General features: G+C 34.5%; 1 protein-coding gene across 1 annotated transcript in view; it reads left to right on the plus strand.

Moving 5' to 3' along the window:
- LOC129219428 (cAMP-specific 3',5'-cyclic phosphodiesterase, isoforms N/G-like) overlaps positions 1–18,549 on the plus strand; it is a 368,114-nt gene that overhangs the window by 236,017 nt on the left and 113,548 nt on the right. The window contains exon 2 of the mRNA XM_054853827.1: positions 8,517–8,678. Coding sequence (XP_054709802.1) covers positions 8,517–8,678 — 162 coding nt within the window. The remainder of the gene's footprint in view (positions 1–8,516; positions 8,679–18,549) is intronic.

The following is an 18,549-nucleotide window of genomic DNA, read 5'->3' on the forward strand; positions in this document are numbered from 1 at the left end:
CTCAAAAATGATGAAACGATCAAAACAATTTTTATTGCTTATTTCAAAACAAAAAACTATTATGAACACAGGGGAAAAGTTTCAATGCTTTAGTTTAAATATTTAAAAAGTTATGAGTGGTTTTAGGCCATGCTCCCTATGTGTTCTTATGCAAAAGAAAAACTTCAAATTGTTTTTTCTCGATGATGGTTGTTTTGCGTTTTCATGTCATTAGAATCCCTAAGGATTTTTTTCTATTAAAGATACAGCTTTAAAGTAATACTTTTTGCAATGGGGATAACATATTTGACAAAACTGTGCATTGGATAAGCATTTTAAAAATGACTCTAACATTTAGAGTATGTTAAACCTTTAAAAACCAAATTTTTTTTTTAAAAAACTTTGATTTTTTACATAATTAATCACAGAAAATTTTCGAATGAACTCATAAGCAAATGAATGCACAGATTTTTAGAGGTGATTATAGTGATCGTTTTGCAAAAAACGTTTTTTAAATGAGTGCAAAAATAAAAAAGCCTTAGTGATTTTAAAAAGTTGAAATTTTCCTCAATTTTTTGACTTTTCAAAAAAAGTAGGCAATATTTTTAAATTTTGAAAATAAATGATTGATTACGAAATAAGTATGCATGTTATGGTTTCAAAGAACTATAAAATTTATATAAATTAAAAGAAATTGCTTGAAAGGTACTGTGACCCCTTAAACAATGCAAAGTAGCAATATTTTACTGCAAACGCTCTGACGAACCAGCATGCACTTTCATCTGCATACTCAAATACTGCTTGCTCTAGTACAACTAGGCGTATTTTCCGGAACAAACCGGGGGCCCTCCTTCAGAAATGTTTAAAAATTTACTTAAAATGCTAGTTTTCAGTTGATTTCAGAGCAGATTTTATAGCACTATTTACTGGAATGATGTGCAAGAACTTGAAACTTTTTATAACGTCGCCTCAGAACAACATTAGGATACCTTACCGCTAGTTCTAGGCTTAGATGCTTTACTATTGCTCTGAGGTGACAATACGTGTTTTGATTAAGTACAAAACATTTTTTTTTTCTTTGACTTAACTGGCCGTGGTTGTTTCAAAGTAAAAGAAATTGCAATGATTTACCAATAAAATCCCAATTACAGAGTATACAATTAATCTAGAATTCAGTAGTGAATAATAAATAATTCACGAAATGTGTTCAATGGATGTACGGTATTATTTGTTATTTTTTTAATGGATAAAAATAGTGTTATTCTTAATATGTAGTACAGTCATATTTCTCTGGCGATGTGTGGCGACACGCATAGGTCACATAATAAGCTGCATAATATTGTATTTTTGGATTTGTTTCAAGTAAATTAACTTGTATTGTAGCTATGAGAAACTAGAAGTTATTTTCTCAAAGATGTTTTTCTTTAATTAATTATTTTTTCAAAATCTAACCGAAAAAAGGGGGGGGGATACGGCGGTACCCTCATAAATCCGCCTAAACCAGGAAGGCTAACCCCCCTTGCGGATCCTTCGGTTTTAAACCATATTGCCTATCTTAATACAGTGAAGCACCGTTTATACGTTTTTAAAGGGACTGAATGAAAAAAGCGTACAAATGAAAAAACGTATAACAGGTATAGGTTAATGTGTATTAGACTTTGCAGGGACCAATTTTAAAAAGCGTATAATTGATAAAAACGTATAAAAGAGAAACGTATAAACGGTGCTTCACTGTATGTTAGTTTGTTTAAACGGAAGGACTTATGAACCAACCCTTCCTCCACCAGGAGAGGCGTTGCTGTTACACCACTCAGTCTTGGAGTCGATTACAAGGAGCTTTAAAAGAGCTTCTCGTCCAACTCGATTTCTAGATATGCTATTACTGGTGAGCTCGTCTCAGATTCATCAACTCGGGCTGATACATATTTCTCTTTGAGTTTTTGCATGCCTCAAAAACGGGGTTTAAGCACAGGATATGCATAGCGAAAAGCAAAAATGAATTTAGTGAAACGTAATGAATTTTAAATCATTTAAAAATACTACTTTTGTATCAACGACGTTACACGGTCAAAAAAATTTTAAATACAAATTATATTCTTGTATTTCGGAGTCACAAGGAGCTCCCTCTTTCTTCATTACAGAAAATGGAATTATTCCACAAAAATAGCCTTCATCGCCTTTTTTTTATTTACTCTTTTATTTATTCATTTATTTATTTGGCTCGGAAAAAGAGTTGTCTTTAACTTCAAAAAAGCGTATGCATTTTTGATCATCAAATTTGTGCTCACCTTATAAGGGCATTTACATGTTTTTTTCGATTTCTTTGTCTTTTTCATTAGGTTTTTCTTTCTTTCCGTTATTTGTATAACCTAAACTTTCAGGTTTAAACTAAATATATTTTTAGGAAAACTGTACACACAAAAGTGTTCGGTTATTTTCCTTAACATTTGTTTTAACTTATAGAACTTAATGTTTCATAGTTTTTATTGTGTAAATTATCTATGCATCAAACTTTGATTAGTTTTTCTTTTTTCATTCGCAACACTATTTATTTTAAATGCTTTTAACGATATTCACAAATTGTGATTCTATGAAAAAAAATTAGTTGAACCTCAAATTTTGAGGTGAAGTCATTTATTTTGTCTTCCGGATATCTTATATTCTTCTAAGATTTCTTACATGTGTGTCGGCATAGTAATAAAAATACCTTTCGTGGATTAAAAAATAATAATAACGAAAAAAAATCGCGATACTTCTGGAAAAGCCGTAACTGACAAGCTTTGCTTTTTTCTACTTCTACGTCTTGCGTATTCAAATTAGAATAAAATTAAGAGTATAACCGGAAACTACTCGCTGTAATATTCGGTATTCGGCCAATTCACAAGGAAGCATGCCAAGTAAAATCATGACAAGAAAAAGTTATGTAAATTTTTAATTGCCAACAAAGTATAAAATTGTTTTTTACCGGCACTACAAACTATATGTAGAATTTTTTTTTTATATAATTTCGTGAAAGTATCTCTTATACTCACGGAAATATAAGCATTTCTTTCAAAAATACGGTTTTCTTTAGGGTTTTCGGCTCATAAAATGCGACGCTTTCCGTCAAACGTTACTAAACTTTCAGAATATTTGACAGCATACAAGAGAAACATAATAATAAAATTTAAAGTTAAAATATTGAAAATTTGATAAAAAAATGAACATTTGAAGCAATTGAATTTTCACTGCGCGTGCGCAAAAAATAGCAATTTATAACTTTCATAATCCAAAGCCCAGATAGAATCTGGAACTTGGGATAAAACTCCAGCTCGATATCTTTAAAATTTAAAAAGTTATCAGCGATCTAATGAGCAGAGTTTCAATAATTTTTTGATAGGCAACAACTCGTGAGGGATCGTTTACAAATAATCTGTTATTATCATGAATCGCACTGAATGACGGCAGGCAAGTGTATGTGCAGTTTGTGAACGACCCCTTACGATTCATCGCCTATCCAAGAATTATCGAAATTCGGCTCGTTAGATCGCTGATAACTTTTAAAATTTTAAAGATATCGAGCTGAAATTTTATCACGGAAGTGTAAAATCTATCTCGGCTTTGAATTATTAAAGTTATAAATCTTTCGCGCACGCGCAGTGAAAATTCAACTGCTTTAAACTTATTTATATTGAAAATTTGTTGAAATACGAACGTTTGCTCGTATTTCAACAACTTTTCAATATTTTAATTTCAAATTTTAGTACTATGTTTCTCTTGTATGCTGTCAAATATTCTGAAAGTTTAGTAACAGTTGACGGAAAACTGCGTGCTATGAGCTGAAAATCTTAAAATAAAATTTGCATTTTTGAAAAAAATGCTTATATCTCACTGGGTATAAGAGATATTCTCACAAAAATATATAAATAAATTCTACATATTTAGTATAGTGCTGGAAAAAAAAAATCTTTGCATTTGGTTGGCAATTAAAAATTTTACATAATTTTTTCTTGTCATGATTTTACTTGGCATGCTCCCTTTTGAATTGGCCGAGCACCAAATATTCGGCCACAATCTGGCCGAATATTCCGTTTTCGGCCAAATAAATAGGAAGCATACCAAAGAAAATCATGACAAGAAGTTTGCATGCAAAGTTTTTAATTGCTAACTAAAAGTAAAGATTTTTTGCTGGCATTGTATTTTTATCTAATGCTTTATTGATCGTGCCTTAAAATAAAAATAGTGATTACAGATGTGCATAATTTTTCGGGTATTTTTTTTTTCGCATAAAATTAAATGCTACTAAAAAAAAACGTTGAAATGTGACACTTTTTGTCTTGTAAATGTAATAATGATTTTTATGTCACATGTCTGTTAATTTTAAATTCTAAAGCCAGACATTATAAATTATAGTAAAGATAAACATTGCTTTTCAGTTTAAAGAAAGAATTTTTTACTTCCTTTTACAAAAAAGGAAGTATTGTATTCGCGAAAAAATTTTCACTCAAAAATCGGCCTTCATTTCCATTTTGCTCACCCCAAATGAATGTTGAGTTTTTTTTTTTTTCGACCCGACCACACGTACATATGTACCTAAGAACGTATAGACGCCCGAAACATCCATTTTGAAGTTCCCGAGTTAATTACAACGAGTTTTCTCATGACGTCTGTATGTACGTATGTATGTGAGTATGTTTGTATGTATGTCGCATAACTCAAGAACGGTACTTCCTAGAAAGTTGAAATTTGGTACGTAGACTCCTAGTGGGGTCTAGTTGTGCACCTCCTTTTTTGTTGCATTCGGATGCTTCTAAAGGCGTCTTTTGCACTTTTTTGGGGTCAATTCATTGTTAATTTCGATGCAAACTCGAGTGGTGTTATAATTTGGCGGACACTTGGTGCTATATCGCCAGTCGCCAAGTTTTGCAGCCAACTTGGCGACAAATTTGGCGGGTTTTTTTTAAAATCTGATTTCTATGTGGCCATTGTTGATGATATTTAGAGAGTTAGAGAGAATCACATTAAAATTGCAATAATAGGGAAATAACATTAAATTGGTGCAAAAGGAAGTCATGTGATGTACACACTAGCTCGTTTTCTCATAAACGCACGAGAAGATCGTACGCGAAGGAGCTGAAAAAGGCAAGAATATGCCCAGTGGCCACACCAACAAGGGGCCTGAAATTGGAATCATTTACTCATTTTTTTGCTTCTTAAAGTAGTTATAAGTCTAAAAAATTGGTAAAGCTGCCCCAATTCAATTAAGGCATTTATTCGAAAACTTTTATACGGATCGAAAGCGAGATTGGTTTTCCCCCTGACCTCATGTTGCGTAAACTGTTCCCTGCGAATGGATTCTGGGATGGATGGATCTTTGAGGATCATGGCATAACCTTCGTCGATAGACAAAGTACGAAAGAGGACTAGCTAACCACTTTCAAGGAAATGAAAAAAAAACGTTTCTGCTTCAACTTTTTTCGGCGCATTTGATAAAGAGATTTCAGTGGTGCTTTGCCACCAAGGGACCCAAGTTGTTAAAATACAGTGCATAACCTTTTATCCAGGAACCAAAAAACCGGGAAACCAGAAAACCGGCAACCTTTTGCCGATTTTCCCGCCATTTTTTAAAAATACGCATTTTCGGCAATTTTTGAAAAACTAAGAATTTTTTTTTTTTTTGAAATATCTAAAAGAAAATGAGCGGTTTCTTAATAAATACCATATTATTCATCTATAACTCGGGAAAACTTTTACAAAAATGAACGTTAAAGGGTTGTCTTTAACGCAGGGAAAAATTTCCGGAATATTTTCTTGAACTAAAAAGTACACACGTAAGTCTGAAATTTTTGTGTTTTATTCCAACTGAAAACTAAAGAAATGAATACTGTCACATTATAATGTAATATTTTATTGAATAGCCTTTAATTAAAACCTTTTAGAGCGGAAGTGACGTCGCAAAAGCGCGTGAAACGCCACGATTCTCGAATTTTCCGGATAGTTGATGGTGGAATCTAGAAATCGTTAAACGCAAGACTGTAATAAGGCTGCAGGAACTCATAAATTAAATTTCAATTGGTATTAACTTAATGCAAAAGCAATAGTTATCAATAATCGCTAACGCCAAGCCTTTACAAAAAAGTGAAAAAAAAAAAAAAACGCGTCCATGACACTAGAATACTATACACTATAGTAGAAGAATCGCACACATACGTTCAAAAACTTCCCTTAAGAGATTTTTCGCCTCCAGCTCATGTGATTCCTATTCCGGGCTGATGAGTGCTAAAAAGCACGAAACTGCAGTCTTCGGATGGAATAACTGAGCTGGCGGTGTATTTTAAGTATTTCTGCCTTAGCCCTGGCTTTAGGGCGGTAACTTACTACAAGATACTATTTGAACAGTTCATTCATTCTTTAGAAGCACCAAGACATCGAAGAAATAACAAATATCTAAGTTTTTAACTAGAAATATAACATGCGAAGTGTGCTTCTCGGATGAATTTGAAGCACTGAAGCGTTAAAAAAAGTCGGAGCATGACTTTCGATTTCTATCTGGCGTAGCTTTAGCATCATTCCGGTTCACTTTTAACTGCAGATCTCAACCTGAATTCATCAAATGCACGATTCTTTTATTTTGGAAACGCGACGAAGGAAAATAAAAACATCTCGTAACGAATTTTTCGAGCGTGGAAAACATTAATATATATATATATATATTTATACATATTTTTTCATCTTATCCATCGTGAATGAAACAGAAAGGATGTTTCTGAAGTATCTTCGCGTCTTCTGGGTAAAACTGTTCCTGAATTGGCGATCCCGGGAGATTTAATTGAAAATTTTGTCAAAGTAGTTTTTCTCGTTTCTATGATGAAGGAATTGTAAAGCAAGCCGACGAGAAAATTCGTTCAGCGACGAAAGCAGTTTTCATCTTTTTTTTTTTTCAGGCGTGCTTTTTTCCGAATGGTGTAAACTTTTAATGGCGTCATTGTGGAATGTATTAGGGATTTCTTTTTTTTTTTTTCTGTATAGTGAAGACTCGGCGGAAATAATTTTAAAAAATTGCTGTGTACACATTACACCACTGTACTGTAAGCAAATGTGATTGCATGGGTATCCTTTTTACTTTTTTTATTCATTTCAGCGCTCAAAATAGTACGGAAATAAAATACAGCTAATTTATGTAGCCATTACTTACGTTTCTACCTTTTCCTTGTGAGGGGGGAGGAAGAGGGGTTCAGAGATTTGCAAGAAAACCTTAGAGAAAAATCCACTGATCATAAAATGATAAAGGTGTTATAAACGTTCTTATTTAAAGGTGTTTTAAACATTTTTATTTAAAGATATATTCTGAAAAAATTTCATGAACTTCAAAACATAATGAACTCAGAATCTCGGTAGGGTCGCACCTCTTGTTAAAGAGATTCTCACTAGCCAGGGCATATAAAAAGTGCAAACTATTTAAAATTTATCCAAATAACATCGGAAAGTAAAGAAAGTTACAGACCAAGATTTGTTGTGATTACTTGATGTTTATTACCTGTTGTAAATACTGCAACTAACTGTTGTATTTATTGTAATTACTCGATTAGTAACTGTTTTCCAGAAATCAATATCTGAATATTTGGCTCCAAATGTGTGACTTTAGGACTAATCGAGGTTTCTTATTTGCAAAATTTAACGTAACAACAGGTCATACCAGTTGTGACGTGGCCCATTTAGAACGTTTCTTTTTCATTTTTGCATTGAAAATAATAATAACGTAAATTCTGGGTATCTGAGCATAAATTGATTTCGATTTTTGTGTCGAAAATCCTTTCAGAGTGTTCATAATATAGAACGAGCTGATGTGTGCATCACATGACTTCCTTTTACTCCAATTTAATGTCATTTCCCCATTATTGGCATTTTTAATGTGATTTAATTGTTTACTCTATAAATATCACCAACAGTGACCAAACTGAAACCAAATTTAAAAAAAAAATTAAAAAATCTTCAAATTTGTCGCCAAGTTGGCAACAAAACTTGGCGACCAAAAGACTGGTGATATATCACCAAGTGTCCGACAAATTTTAAGACAACTTGAGTTTACATCGAAATTAACAATGATTTCCCCCCAAAAAGGGAGAAAAGACCCCCTTAGGAACATCCGAATGCAACCAAAATTAAAGGTGCACAACTAGACCCCACTAGGAGTCCACGAACCAAATTTCAACTTTCTAGGACATCCCGTTTTTGAGTTATGCGAGATACATACACACATGCGCACATACATACGTACATACGGACGTCACGAGAAAATTCGTTGTAATTAACTCGGGGGTCGTCAAAATGGATATTTTTGGTGTCTGTACGTTCCTAGGCATATAGCCACGTGTGGTCGGGTCGAAAAAAAAACTCAACCCTCATTCGGGGGTGAGAAAAATGGAAATTAAGGCCGATTTTTGAGTGAAAAATTTTTCGCGAATACAATACTTCCTTTTTTGCAAAAGGAAGTAAAAATGAATTGTTTTTGCGATAAAGTTGCATACAAATATCTTATTTCCCTTCTTCCTTTTCAGATTTGATACGCAGGATGAATCGAGTGAAAAAGAGTCGTCGACTAGCTCGAATACAGGTTTGGTGCTCCAAGCTCTGCCTCAACGGCGAGAATCATTCCTTTACAGACCCGACACTGAGTTTGATTTATCACCCTTGTCTCGCCATTCATCCATTAGCAGCGAGTAAGTACTCTTCCACTATAGTTGAGCACTTAATAAAAGACAACTTAGGAAATATTTATGAAATAACTTTGATAATAGGGAAGTTTTCGATTTTTCAATTTTATTTTTATATGATAGAGTAACATGTATGAACATCATAGGTGAAAAAAATTTTGAGATACCATTAGTAGTTTTTTTTAAATTAAGTTTTAAAGTTCAAGCGATTGTGACGTCAAATGGCACAGGAAGTGACGTTGTGCGCTCTTCCGCCGCGGGAGAAGCCGAAGGACGTGCAGTTGACTTTCGAAGACGAAACGTAATGCTTACCTCCTCGCATTTAACTCCTCGTGTTTCTGGAACATTAAACCTCTCATTCTCTCGGAAATATTCGAATACCATCATTGATGTTACTTGAGGAAGATTATTAGATTGTGCTTTAACGAATCCGCCCTCCATAGTGTGTTCCAAAGGATTACTGAATTTCTAAAAAATAAAAATATCAGCGCGCTCAAAATGTCCGTAGCGAAAACAAGGGATCTTCGGCGGAAGGCTGCCCATTAGTGTCCTGTGACGTAAGCTCGTGACGTTTCAGAAGAGCGCACTTTTGCGCGTGGATTTTTAAAAATTCATTAAAAATCAATCACGGTGTTTTAAAATTCGGCGATGGTGAATTTTTTAGTTTTGAGGGTCAATTAACAATATCCAATAGTCAATATATGAACATTTAACAAGTTGCAACTTCCCTATTATACAGAAAAATTAACATGAAATGCATATAGATCAATTTCATTTCTCTTTTGTCTACTAAATAAATCTTTGAACACCCTATTTTTGAGATAAAATTTTGAAGAATGAACAAGTGTATATTTGAATCTCCTCTACAGTTATTATAAACATTAATTAATTGAATAAGAAACATAACTTTGAGAAAATCTCAAGTGTATACATAGAAATAGAAGTTTGGTAAGACCTCATTTGGAGTATGCTGTTCAGTTTTAGTCTCCTTATCTTAAGAAAAATATTAATGTATTGGAAAGGGTTCAAAGGCGGGCTACAGGGCTAATAAATGGACTTTCTCATTTAGACTATGATTCCAGGCTTAGAAGGCTAAAAATGTACAGTCTTGAGCAAAGAAGAGACCGAGGGGACAATATTCAGTTGTTTTAATTTATTAAAATGAAAGATGTTACGGGGCTGAAGATTAGCACTGAAAACAGGACAAGGGGTCATTGTTTTAAGCTATTTAAATCTCAGAATAACATGGGTATTAGGAAAAATTATTATTTTAGCAGGGTAGTGGAACCTTGGAACAGCTTACGGGGAGAGGTGGTAATGAGGAAGGGGGTAGATAGTTTTAAGAGGGCCATTGATCTTCACTGGGGATTGTATATTGACTAGGACCAGTCTAGCTGGGCCCAGAGCCTGTTGCTGGTCATCACTTTTGTATTTGTATTTGTAAATAATACCTTTTAAGTTTGATTTTTTTTTCTTTTCTTGCCTTTTTCCTTTTTTTTTTTTTTTCTCTTATTGGAAAGTACTGTCAAAAAACACGATGGAGAACGTATTTTCCATCTATAACGACGCATGCGAACCTGGTGTTTGTTTTGTGATGGTGGATAGATCCTTTGCTTCACGCAATAACACTTTAACCATGCAAGATTTTTTTCCTTGTGAAACCAGATTCATCAAAAACTGATGGAGGATAAGTGTATGACTCGTACTGGAAGATTTCTGCAATTTGTTGTTTCATCCCTACTGTACATACCATTCGGTGTACAATATGGTTTGGGTTTACACATCTTTATAAATAGCAACTGCGCTCGTAACAGAAGCTAGAAAGTTCACTGCATACTTCTTTTTCAAACGAATGCCACTAAACTTTTGCCTTCAATATCCTTTAATGATACTACCCCAACGTTAAAGACCTCATCACAACTCACCTCATTAACAGCTAACGGCTCGTATCAGCGATCAGGGAACCGGACAAAACGTCCAGATCCAAAACGTCCACGGACATAACATCCATGACCAAAACGTCTTAAGGACAAAACATCCGAGGGACAGAACGTCCGACGGACATAACGTCCAACGGACAAAAGGTCCAAGCACAGAACGTCCGCATTTTTGAACAGCTAGGACATAGCGTCCAGTTTTCTGAGCAGGCTGGACAAAGTGGATTGTGATCCCGAATCCGGGAGACAAAAAGCTGTAAATATTTAGCACTCCGCTGCTGCATTGCTCGTTGCTCTCATCGTTCTATCGTTGAATCACTACAGATTGCGAAACAAAATTTGTCACTGCGTTGGATTTTTGGGTAACCTGATGTAACATATTTATCATATTTTTTATGACATAATGTACTCAAAAGTTTCAGACAGTCTTGCAAGTATATGTTCGCAGATTTAGCGTTATTCAAATACCAAGAGAAACAGTTTCGTGTAAGCACGAAAGAATCCCCACCGACTTAGAGGGCGTAGAATAGGGAAGATTTCGATTTTTCAACTTTATTCTTATATGATAGAGTAACATGTATGAACGTCATAGGTGAAAAAATTTTTGCGATACGATAAGTAGTTTTTTCTAAATTAATTTTTAAAGTTCAAGCGCTTGTGACGTCAAATGCATAGGAAGTGACGTCATGCGCTCTTCCGATAGGGGAGAAGCCGAAGGGCATGTAGTTGGCTTCGAAGACGAAACGTAAAAGGCTTATCTCCTCGCGTTTCTGGAACATTAAATCTCTCATCCCTCTCGGAAATATTCGAATATCATCATTGATGTTACATGAGGAAGATTATTTAGATTGCGCTTTAACGAATCCGGCCTCCATAGTGTGTTCAAAAGGATTATTGAATTTCTAAAAAATAAAAATATTAGCGCGCTCAAAACGTCCGTACGAAAACAAGGGATCTTCGGCGGAAGGCTGCCCATGAGTGCCCTGTGACGTAAGCTCGTGACGTTTCAGAAGAGCGCACTTTTGCGCGTGGATTTTTAAAAATTCATTAAAAATCAATCACGGTGTTTTAAAATCCGGCGATGGTGAATTTTATAGTTTTGAGGATCAATTAACAATATCCAATAGTCAAAATATGAACATTTAATAGGTTGCAACTTCCCTCTGGGTCACTATTGGTGGTTCGGTTTGTCCCCCCTTGCGGTGATGGCAAAAAGATTGTGGAACGGTTGAAGTAAATTGATTGAGAAAAGGAAAGAAACTTCAGTCAATTTGGGCGTTTTATTGGGCTTCACAGGGATCTAGTTTTTGATATCATTCTAGCGCTTTAAACAGTTAATGACTCCTGTCGTAATTGAATTGGCTCCTGAGCTCGCTTAAATCATTTTAGGATGAGCCTTCTGACATTACTATATCACCGTGTGGCATTATAACCTATTTTGGAAAGTTTAAAATCAGTTTAATTTGTCCTTGAATATCACTGCAATCGTTTGTTGTCATAAAATTTACTGCGATTATTAGAAACAAACATGTTTTCGACGTTACATTTAGCGCTGTTAGTTGCCTCTCTCTTTCCTCAACTGCAACACTTTTGCATGCATGACGTCTTTTGGAAATGAAAGCGTGGTCCTAATCTCAATTACGTAACACAACTTCTTACTATTAGATTTTTATTTGTAGCTAAACCGAATTTCAATTGGATGTAGGGTTTTTTTTTTTTTTTTTTTTTTTTTTGAGCAATCACGATTGCTTATTGTTCTCACTTGACTGTTTTTGGCGTGCTATCATTTTATTTTCCCACCGCCACCTTCCGCACCATCACCGTCGACGGGCTCCTCACGATGCTGCTCCTATAGCGACAGCCGTCTCCAGGTTGCATCCATGTCCTACACACACGCGCATACATACACAACTACACACGCACATACACACACATACACCTACACATACACACACACAAACACATACGCATACATACAGACCCCTACACATACACACACACAAAAACATACACACAACTACCCACACATTCATGCCTGCACACATACACACACACAAAAACATACACACAACTACCCACACATTCATGCCTGCACACAGACACAAACACATATACCTACATACACATACCCCCCCCCCCGCACACACACACATTTATACACAAAACTACCCACACACTTATGCCAGCACACAGACACAAACACACATGCCTGCATACACATACCTCCTACACACAAACACACATACCCACCACACACAAACACACACGCCTACATACACACACTCGTGATTGTGAAAAACATAATTTGAATTCAAGATGTCAAAATTCAAATTAATTTTTCTTTTCTTTTTTTTTTCAATGGAAATATGTGTAACAACAATAGACCCACTGACCTTCGTTATTATCATTGAATTATAAGAAAAACTGTCCATCTTTTTTCTCAACCTATGTTTGAATTTATTTCTTCTAAATGAGTATATTTTAACATCGGTTTCGTTTCTGGGCACTCTACAGAGTTAAATGAAAAATTATTTAAAATGCACTGTGCTAAAATGAGTAAAATGAAAAAGAGAAAAACCCCATCGAAATAAAGCACCAATTATTATCAACACAGTACTGCAAATAGCTATTTTAATACTGCAGTAGACACTATAATGTTGACTTGAAACTACCTTTTCATCATTGTCTTGACAATTTGAACGTTACTTACGTTGCTTTCTCATTTTACCCATAAGCTTTTGAATTATTCAACCAAGTGGGACCATAATTTCTCTTGTTTCAATCTACCTCGGTTTAAGTAAACTTACCGCTTTAAATCATAACCATTCTAGCCAATATAGTCCTTCTTTATAAATCAGAATATATTACGCATACTGGTGCTGGGGCCTAAGCTCTAGATGAGAAAAATAGAGGAGAGAAACAATTCAGACGGCAATATGTTTTCTTTTAAAGATTCATATGAGCTAAATGTTAGGAAATACTTTAATTAGAGTCATATTGAACAAAACAAGTTTCATTACAACGCTAGACTGGAGTAAAGAATTTTAACGGAACATTGTTTTTCAACCTTAGGTTTATTAAACTTAAGTTATTTTCACAACTAGATCTGATCTGTAATTTGGCTCCATGTGCGATATAATAAATTTTCTCTTTACAGTGAAGAAAGTAAATTATACTCATAAAAATTAAATAGTCTGATTCACTTGAATTTGATGAAATATTTAACAAATTGTAAAAAAAAACGAAAAAAAAACGTGCTTTTTATCGTATGATATAGGGGAAACTAGGGAGACAGAAGTTTTAGTTTTTTATTTTCCGGTTTTTTTTTTTTTTTTAGCAATCACGATTGCTTATTGTTCTTACTTGACTGTTTTTGGCGTGCTATGATTTTATTTTCCCGCCAGCACCCTCTGCCAGCAACACCGTCGACCGGCCTCACGATGCTGCTCTAGCGAAAACCGTCTCCAGGTTGCATCCATATCCTACACGCATACATAGACACACGCATGCCTGCACACACACACACATACCCACACACACACATACCCACACACACACATACCCACACACTCATGCCTGACCATTGACACAAACACACGCCTACACGCACACATACACACACGCCTGCACACAGACACAAACACACACCTACACACACACATACCCACACACACACAAACCCATACACTCATGCCTGACCATTGACACAAATACACGCCTACACGCACACATACACACACGCAAAAAAAACACGTGATTGTGAAAAACATAATTTGAATTCAAGGTGTCAAAATTCAATTTTTTTTAATAGTTAAAACGAAATAAAAAAAATACGTAAATACTAGTTTGCCATTTTGCGCATTATTATGGCTAAAAATAGTAGCACAATTCTAAAGAGAAATGGTACAAAAAAGTTGTATTCATCAAGTCTGCAAATGGTTCAAGTGTCCCTAGAACTAGGGAGACTTGGCCGTTGGCCCAACACCTGGAGAGACATAACCCCCCTCATGAATGTAAGAAGACTCATAGATATTGAAATCAAAAATGCAGGTTTGATGGTGTTTTTGTTTAAAGAAGTGATACTTGACTTGAATGTACAAAATGTTCATTCTTTAGGTGAAGTGTTATATATATATTTTTTTTAAATTAATCTTACTCCACACCAGCAGAGAGATTCATAGATATTGAAATCAAAAATGCAGGTTTGATGGTGTTTTTGTTTAAAGAAGTGATACTTGACTTGAATGTACAAAATGTTCATTCTTTAGGTGAAGTGGTACATATTTTCAAAATTATTACTTTTAATCTTACTCCATATCAGCAGAAGTCGAATTCAAAACTTTATCAGATCAGACTTAAGCAATATGTTAGTTATTTTACTAATTAACAACTCATTGGGCTCAAAGTATATTAGTATTTTAGTTATTTGTCAAATAAAAACAATTTCTTAGACCAAAATATTATATAATAGTTGTTCATTAAAAAAAAAAAACCAGCCGCTTATATTTACAATATTAGAGTTATTACTTGAATAAAATTAAATCATTAGGCCTGAATCATAATATTTTATCGATTCAAAAAGAAAAATTCATTGAAAAAACATCAAATTAAACAAAAGCATCAAATTAATCTCTGGATCAAAGCTCCCTAGTTAGCTTCTTTTGTTTACCTGAAATTTTTAGCAACTGATATTAAAGTTACATAAAACTTCTGTATATCAATAGATAGCTAGAAAAATGACTAAAGCATGCATACTTTTAAAATTCATTTCCCTCAAAACTGGAGGTTAAAATCTAAAAAATTCCAAAATCTTCAAACTTTGCTTTTAAGGTGCCGTATCATTTAACACTGAATTTCTTGAAAACACCACTGATAATTCTGAAATGGCTTGTTCCTGCAAAATACTGTTGTGTGGTTGGTCAATCAATAATATGACTAAAATTTTTCCTAAATATCCTTTTCATGTAAAAAATCCTCAAGGATCAAGTCTCCCTATGGGTCAAACCTCCCAAGTTTCCCCTAGTAGTGTTTTTTTAATTTTATCAAATGTTTTTTTCCCCTTCATTGTAAATATATTTCACAAAAAAATGTCATGTTTTTGATTATGTCATGTACGGAATTGTTCACATCGCTATTATCTATAAGAAATGCAAAGTTGTGCTAAAAATGTTTTACTACTTTGATATTAAATTGGCCTCTGTTTTCAAACACTAAACGTTTTTCTGCATTTTTTTTCATTTCCGTAAACAAGGTATTTTTTAATTTATTTTTATTTATGAGTAAAATAATTGGAAATTAGCTGGGCCGTTGTTTATGGTTAATTTTAGTAGGTAACACTTTCATGCAAATATGAAAAAAAAAAGAAAACAGAAGGTTTGGAAATTGAAAAATATTTTCGTTCAAAAGCTACACATTCTGGAGAATGACCCTTTAACCTTCCTGAAATTATCCCTGAATCTTTGTGAAGAACTTGGAAATTTTCCCGGTCGAAGACAGTCTGGAACCTTCAAGAGAAATTAAGTACGTTTAATGCGTGATTGATCAAAACATTCCTGATTTACTAAGAGAGCTCCAGAAGCATTAATGCATCATTGGCCAAAGCTAAAGCAGAATCGCAAGTAAGATCAAAGCATCTCCCTTGCCAGCAATGCAAAGTTGTGCTAATAATGTTTTATTAAAAATGTGTCACTAACCCAAGGAGAAGAATTTACCGAATGAGCGGATTTTTTATTGAAAACAAACCAGTGACATTTTTAGTCACCGGTTCATTAAAGTGAGCCTTTTAAAAATCCTTTCTTTGCCGCGAATCCAAACTGTGGAGATATAAATTTAATGCAGAAATCAGAAAAATAAGTTCCCTCGTGTCGACTAACAAAGTACTGGTTCAAGAGAAGAATCCTAATTTGATGAATTGCCTTCACGGGTGCTTTTAACACGGATAAACACTAGACATTCATACCAATAAATCAGCGACTTCGAATTTTAAGTTGTAGAGATTTCAGCATTGATGGAGAGAATAATATCTCTGCATGTTTTCAGTCACAAACGAAGCGCTTTGGGTATTTCCTCATCTGGAAATGAAAAATCTTTGACGCATGAAGGTCTTGACATATTCTTTCGCATCGTCTCAAGTGTGCATGATGAATAATGGAAGGAAATTGAATTTTGGTAGTTTAGGACGATTTACATACGAATAGGTTTCGCAACGCACGGAATCAAATGAATTTTAAACCTTGTTTTGTCCAACTATTTTCTTCCAGATAAAACCAGATTTTCACATGGCTTTTCTCTGTCATTTCGAATCCTATGTAGAAATAAGCACTACATCACATTGTGCTCAAAATTTCACACAATTACTAATATATTTCAGAAGTTGTAGTATACTCCCGATTATCCGTGCTAATCACCGGGTGGCGTAGCACGGATAATCGAAAAACACGGATAATCCGAAAAATCACTTAAGGAAAATGCAGGCAGCATATTTAAGGGAAAATTAGAAAAAACTAAATAATATATATTTATATATACTAACACAGACCAGGAACTTTTCTTCGAAATGTATTTGCTTAAAAAATCGGTGATACATTTTTGTTTTCTTTGTTTGTTTAAAAATGTTGCGTTTCTTAGTGCAATTATTTCTCCGTAATCGTAACCTCTTTCATTCATATAGTCCAATAAATGTTCCACAGATTGTAGAGCAGTAGAATGTGAAATTGTATTTTCTTCATGTTCTTCATCTTCGTTTTCGGTATCATCACTTGCGTTTGATTCAGTAACAAGTTCAACGATATTTTCGTCAGTTAGACATTGAAATCCTGATTCACATTCGTCGCTTTTAAACCACTCTTCGACATTTTGAGTGTCAACTGATTCGAAACCTTCGATTTCTTTAACTTCCTCAATAGCGTTATCGATATTATCCTCGGCAATCGAAGATGGTTCTTCATCCATTGACTCTTGTGGCAAGATTTTTCTCCAAGATCGTGCAAGGGTAACTGATTTTACCATTGACCATGCAGCTGCTATACCATGCACTGCATCCAATATATGGGTAGGACACGTGTCCGATTTGACCTCTGTGCACGGATAGTAGGGTACGCTTCGTATTACCTTGAGTTTAGCTCCTAAAAGAAACTTTAAAAAAGTGTGATTCCGAAATGATGCTCGGATAATCCGCAAACCGGATAATCCGCACACGGATAATTGGGAGTATACTGTATTTTTGTAAGAACTTGTGATTTTTTTGCAATGGAGAAGCTTGGAATGAATATACGTTTCCACATTTCTTGAACTTCCCGTAAAACATTCGAATTTTAGCAGCAACCAAAAATAATATGCTTTAAAATGAAATGATTTCAGAGCTTACTTAAAATCGGAAACCAAGAAGGTTTTTGTTCCCCACTCCGACACTTCCATTTTAGCTCAAATCCAATTTTACTTGATTGATGAGACGCAGCGTTCCATCGTTTGTCTTTAGTGCATTTTCATTTTCCGAGTGATGTACATTTGCAGAGCTAATCGAAAACCAGATGGAAAACTCCTTTTTCAGTTTTATGTTTTCATTTTTCAAAATCTATTGGAAACGGGTTTTCGTCTTTGAAAATGACGACCACTTCTAATAGTTATTTTTAAAGAAAACGTTTTGTTTATTTTTACTTGGAGTACCAAGAATTCGTCGTTGCATTTTGAAAAACGATTCTCACAGAAATGAGAAATGAAGGAATCTTATGCGGTGGTCTCTATTTCATTTCCGTGTGTCCGTTATAAATTCAGAGTGAAGTATAAATCGACGGAAATGAATTTAACTTGAACCATAAATTAAAACCGAATCATAAATTTTAATCGAATCATAATTAATTCTTGAAATACACCGCCAGATCAGTCAATTCCAGCCGAGGACTGCAGTTTCGTGCTTATTAGCACTCATCAGCCCCATCTGT

This window comes from Uloborus diversus, chromosome 3, assembly GCF_026930045.1.
Source record: "Uloborus diversus isolate 005 chromosome 3, Udiv.v.3.1, whole genome shotgun sequence".
Taxonomy (NCBI): Eukaryota; Metazoa; Arthropoda; class Arachnida; order Araneae; family Uloboridae; genus Uloborus; species Uloborus diversus.